The 5,000-nt window shown below is 45.0% G+C and overlaps 1 protein-coding gene across 1 annotated transcript in view; it reads left to right on the top strand.

Annotated features, from left to right (window-relative positions):
- The window catches only part of dab2ipb (DAB2 interacting protein b), a 239,474-nt gene that overhangs the window by 153,330 nt on the left and 81,144 nt on the right, over positions 1–5,000 (top strand). Inside the window, 2 exon segments of the mRNA XM_083641622.1 lie at positions 1,715–1,813; positions 4,270–4,824. Of these exon segments, the coding sequence (XP_083497748.1) occupies positions 1,715–1,813; positions 4,270–4,824 (654 nt within the window).

Genomic DNA, 5,000 nt, shown 5'->3' with positions numbered 1-5,000 from the left:
GCGCGCGAGGCCAGGGGAGCACGCGTGTACCGTGCAAGCCCACAAAGCGGGCAAACCAATGAGGCACGGTAGAAATGTAGAAACGCTGCCAGTTGAGCGGGCGAGGGACACTAGAAAGGAAGGAGCGCGTGATATTTCTAGTTAGCTTAAAGCAGCTACGAGCAAGATATTCAAGAAACAGTGTAAATTGAATATCGATGCCTCACATCTTACCTCTAATAGTAGACGAGACCAACGGCGAGTAGTCTCGCTTGAACGCCGAGTGAATCGGCGAGTGTTGTCTAGATGATTAGTCTGTCTGCGGACGGGGCAGATCAGGAAGTGAAATGAAACGGTTTGCGGCAGCCACTTCGGCCATAACCACAAAATGACTTTCAAACAAACTGTTAGAATATAACGAGAGATGTTCGCGAGAGCAGAAAGTAGCGAGGATAGCTGTTTTGGGTCTGCTGCTACGGCCGTAAACCATTTCGCTCTGCCTAGCAACTGTTTACAGCTGCCGTAAACCGTTACGCTCTGCCTAGCAACAGACCCAAAACAAGAAGGACGGCTTTCCTCGCTACATCAAAGGGCTTTCTACTCTCGCGAACATCTCTCGTTATATTCTAACAGTTTGTTTGAAAGTAATTTTGTGGTTATGGCCGAAGTGTACAATGTGTAATTATAATGTATAAGGCACATAACATCCTTCTTCCTAACTGCATTCATAAAATGTTTTCACCCAGAGTTAGTCGGTATGAACTCAGAACTTGTACGTTTAAACAATTTTGAGTAAGGACAAACTTTAAAAGTAGATGCATCTCTGTTAAAGGGGTACACCTGTGCAATAGTCTCTGCGATGAGCTAAAATTGTGTAAGTCTATCTGTAAAAAAAAAAAAAAATCTACAATCTAATGTAAATCTTGCTTTTCGTTGTTAATTGATTCTTGCAACTGTCTTGTTTTGTCTTTGATGTAATGAAATGTAAAAAGGGTAGGTATACATAAGCTACAGCTTCAGCCTACACCTTTTCGGTCCTTTTATGTATAACGTAAATTATTACTGCAGTGCATCTATGTGAAACTGACAAATGGACCGAAATATATTACTCTTACATTACATTACTAAATACTCTAGTGTTAGGCCATGGAGCATCTGACAAAGCCTCAGAGAGAGAGAGAAAGGTCACCAAATACTAGCTGGGTAAAAATATCCAAACACTGTCTACTGTAAAGATAAGAAGCCTCAACTCATCTTTATTATCCTGCTCACTGCATCATTCTCTCTTTCATTTCACTTATTTATCTGCTCGCTCTCCCCTCTCTCTCCCTTTGTCAATCGCTTTCTCATTCAGTTATCACCCAGTCTGCCAAGCACTCGTCTCTCTTTTGTCCAATCATCACCCAGTCTGCCAAGCACTCGTCTCTCTTCTGTCCAATCACGTCATTCAGTCATTCTGCCAAGTCACATACGACTCGTCATCTCCACTGTGTGTGTGTGTGTGTGTGTGTGTGTGTGTGTGTGTGTGTGTGTGTGTGTGTATATGTATGCACGCGTGCCTGTTTGTACTGTTGATAAGCCTCTTTACTGACAGAGACAAACTGGTATTTTATGAACTAAGATTAGTGAAACCATTTCTGTGCTATATATCTTCCAGGACGGTTCCGTCCTCGGTGTGTTTGATATATGCATGAGGTTTGATCATTGAAACGTGTTGGTTGTGTCTCTGTGGCAGGTCACCACCTCCACAGGAAGCAAATGCTTTTCCTGCCGCTCGTCAGCGGAGAGAGACAAATGGATGGAGAACCTGAGGAGAGCAGTGCAGCCCAACAAGGTAAGCGAGCAGGAGCACCTGTGGGCAGGACAAGACTGTGTGACGTCATCAGGAACCAATTCCAAGCCACTCAATGCATCATTGTATACGCGTACAATGGACGTGAGCAGGTGGCCTTATTTCAATGGAGCTATTGGGTGTACAGACAGAGTGTACGAACAAGACAATGCACACTGATATATTTACATCCAGTTGTGGTCTTCCTGTATTGTATCACTCCATATCTTCTGAGCTTGCAGGGAGAAACGCCAGGATGTGATGTAGAGCTGCCTGGGAATACTCGATACCTTAAAGGAACACTCCGCCCATTTTCAACCAGCTTTGTATCATTAGAACATCAGTAGCATATCAGAAAACTGTAAACTGTTTTGAAGTCTGTCATTTAATTTGACAGTTATTGAGTGTTAAAGTGTGGACCAGTGACATCACTGGTCCACACTAACTCAAATTAATAACTCATTAACTCAAATCAACTCTCAATAACTGTCAAACTAGATGAATGATGAATAGTTTGACAGTTATTGAGAGTTGATTTGAGTTAATGAGTTATTAATTTGAGTTAGTGTGGACCAGTGATGTCACTGGTCCACACTTTAACACTCAATAACTGTCAAATTAAATGACAGACTTCAAAAGCGTTTACAGTTTTCTGATATACTACTGATGTTCTAATGATACAAAGCTGGTTGAAAATGGGCGGAGTGTTCCTTTAAAGGAACACGTCAACATTTTTGGGAGATTCGCCCATTTGCCAAATTCCCTAAGATACTGTAGATGCCCTTCTCTCTTCTCTGTGTGTGGCTGGAAATGGAAAGGTAGCGGCACGCCCTCCTGCTAGTTAGCTTAGCGCAATGACTGGTAGTCCACGGGAATGCCTAGCCTACCCCCGTTAAATCACCAAATAAATACACATTCTAACAGTGCCAAAACGCTCCTAATCATAATGTAATCAAGAGTACCGTACATTACAGGTGATGTTATTGGCTAGCAGGAGCATCTTCTCAAGGTTTGATACCACCACTGACACTATGAACGAATAAGAAATGGAAATTCAAAGCTTATTGATCAAGGCTGGGGGACTGGGGGAATCAGGGGGACTTGGGGAATCAGGGGGACTTCAGTCAGGACAAGCAGGTTAGGAACCACTGGGTTGGATGAAATCTTGTTTATTCCAGATCTATTTGAATCAGGTAGTGGGAGCTGTCCTTTCTCATTAGGATGTGCTGGCTGACTCATACCAGGGACCTGGCATCTTTGGAAGCCCTGAATAGGAAGAGAGGTGATTCCTGATCATTAGGTGGAGGGATGTTTCTCTGGCTGTGTAGTGGGAGGACCTGGGAACTGTGGAATTGGTGTTGTAACTTGTAGAGATTTCTGGGAATATGGTGGAACCATCTGACAAATGTGGATACAGTATATGGGTCAGGGGAGGAACCTGTCATCTGTGGAAACAGTGTGGAGGTGTCAACTGACACCTTTGGAAAATGGGTGGAGGAAAGTGGGAACTCGGAGGGATGGAGGGATTTTTATTTATAATTTTATTTTTTAGTGGAGGATGGAATGGCCATGATCTTCATTTTTGAAGGAATATGAAAAGTGTGTCTCCATGGAGTTTAGCACACGCTCATCCAGATGCACCTCATCCTTCGAAGGATGAATCCAAGAGCTGCAAACACACAGTACATACATTTGGGATAAGCTTGGATATTTTGCATAGAACAGTGTTTCTGCCCATGATGATATGAAGAACATCTAACAAAATAGAGATGGTTGACTCTTCCATTAGGATACTTCTCAGGTCCCTTGAGCATGACTTCAGAGGCCCATGCCCTGTGTTTGTCATTTTTGATAGGGTCTATTCTTTCTCCCTAATAAGTAAGTTATTAGCTCCTCTCACTTCAGCTTCAGAGACAATGTTCAAGGCACTGAATTGTGGGCCAAAAATATGTACCACTCTTGGCAGAATCCAATGATGACATGAGAATTTGAATGAGCCGCTGGGTAAAATTAAATATAAATATTGAGTTAGATTTCTGGGCTCGGAGCAGAAATGATTTGATATTGAGCTACTAAGGAAATGATTGTCTGCATTGCTAAGTTGTCTTTTGTTTGTGTGTGTGTGTGTGTGTGTGTGTGCGTGTGTGTGTGTGTGCGTGTGTGCGTGTGTGTGTGTGTGTGCGCGCGCGTGTGTGTGTGTGCGCGCGCGCGCGTGTGTGTGAGTTTGAGGCAAGTTCTAATCTGAATCTGACTAATGTGTTGCTGCAGTGATTTGATTTCATTCATTTTCTGGTCAGTTACTTTCAGCCATATAAAGCACCTGCTCATCTTACTGAAACGGATTGTATCTCATTAATGTTGTGTGCTGCACCTTCAGGTCTCCAGCGGCGCGGTGTGCTCCTTGACAGAATCATTCTCCAAGTCCTTAACCCCTTCCCTCTTGTCTTCTGTATCTCCAGGACAACAGTCGGCGGGTGGAGAACCTGCTGCGGCTCTGGATCATCGAGGCCAAGGACCTGCCGGCCAAGAAGAAGTACTTCTGCGAGCTGTGTCTGGACGACTCGCTGTACGCCCGCACCACCTGCAAGCTGAAGACCGACAATGTCTTCTGGGGGGAGCACTTTGAGTTCAACAACCTGCCCGCCATCAAGAGCATCACCGCCCACCTCTACAAAGACACGGACAAGAAGAAGAAGAAAGACAAGAACAACTACATCGGGCTGGTCAGCATCCCCGTCGCGGCCGTGACGGGCCGGCAGTTTGTGGAGAAGTGGTACCCGGTCAGCACGCCCACCCCGGCCAAGGGCAAGACGTCCGGGCCCATGATCCGGATAAAGGCGCGCTACCAGAGCATGAGCATCCTGCCCATGGAGATGTACAAGGAGTTTGCCGAGTACACCACCAATAACTACATGCTGCTGTGCTCGGTGCTGGAGCCCGGCATCAGCGTCAAGAACAAGGAGGAGATGGCGTGTGCGCTGGTCCACATTCTGCAGAGCACGGGCAAGGCCAAGGTTAGTCACCTCTGCTGTCAATGCTGTTAAATTCTCTCCGTGCTAATACTGAACTGACGACCCTTTTTTCTAGCTGAAAACACTGGAAGTATTAGATTTCCAGGCCAGGATATCAGAGCGTCCTCTCGACATTGACACGCGATAATGAAGTGACACTATGAAGCAGACTGGTGTGA

Source organism: Poromitra crassiceps (genome assembly GCF_964638095.1).
Source record: "Poromitra crassiceps genome assembly, chromosome: 8".
Classification (NCBI taxonomy): domain Eukaryota; kingdom Metazoa; phylum Chordata; class Actinopteri; order Beryciformes; family Melamphaidae; genus Poromitra; species Poromitra crassiceps.
The sequence above is the reverse complement of the archived record's forward strand: the minus strand, read 5'-3'. Positions and strand labels throughout refer to the sequence as shown.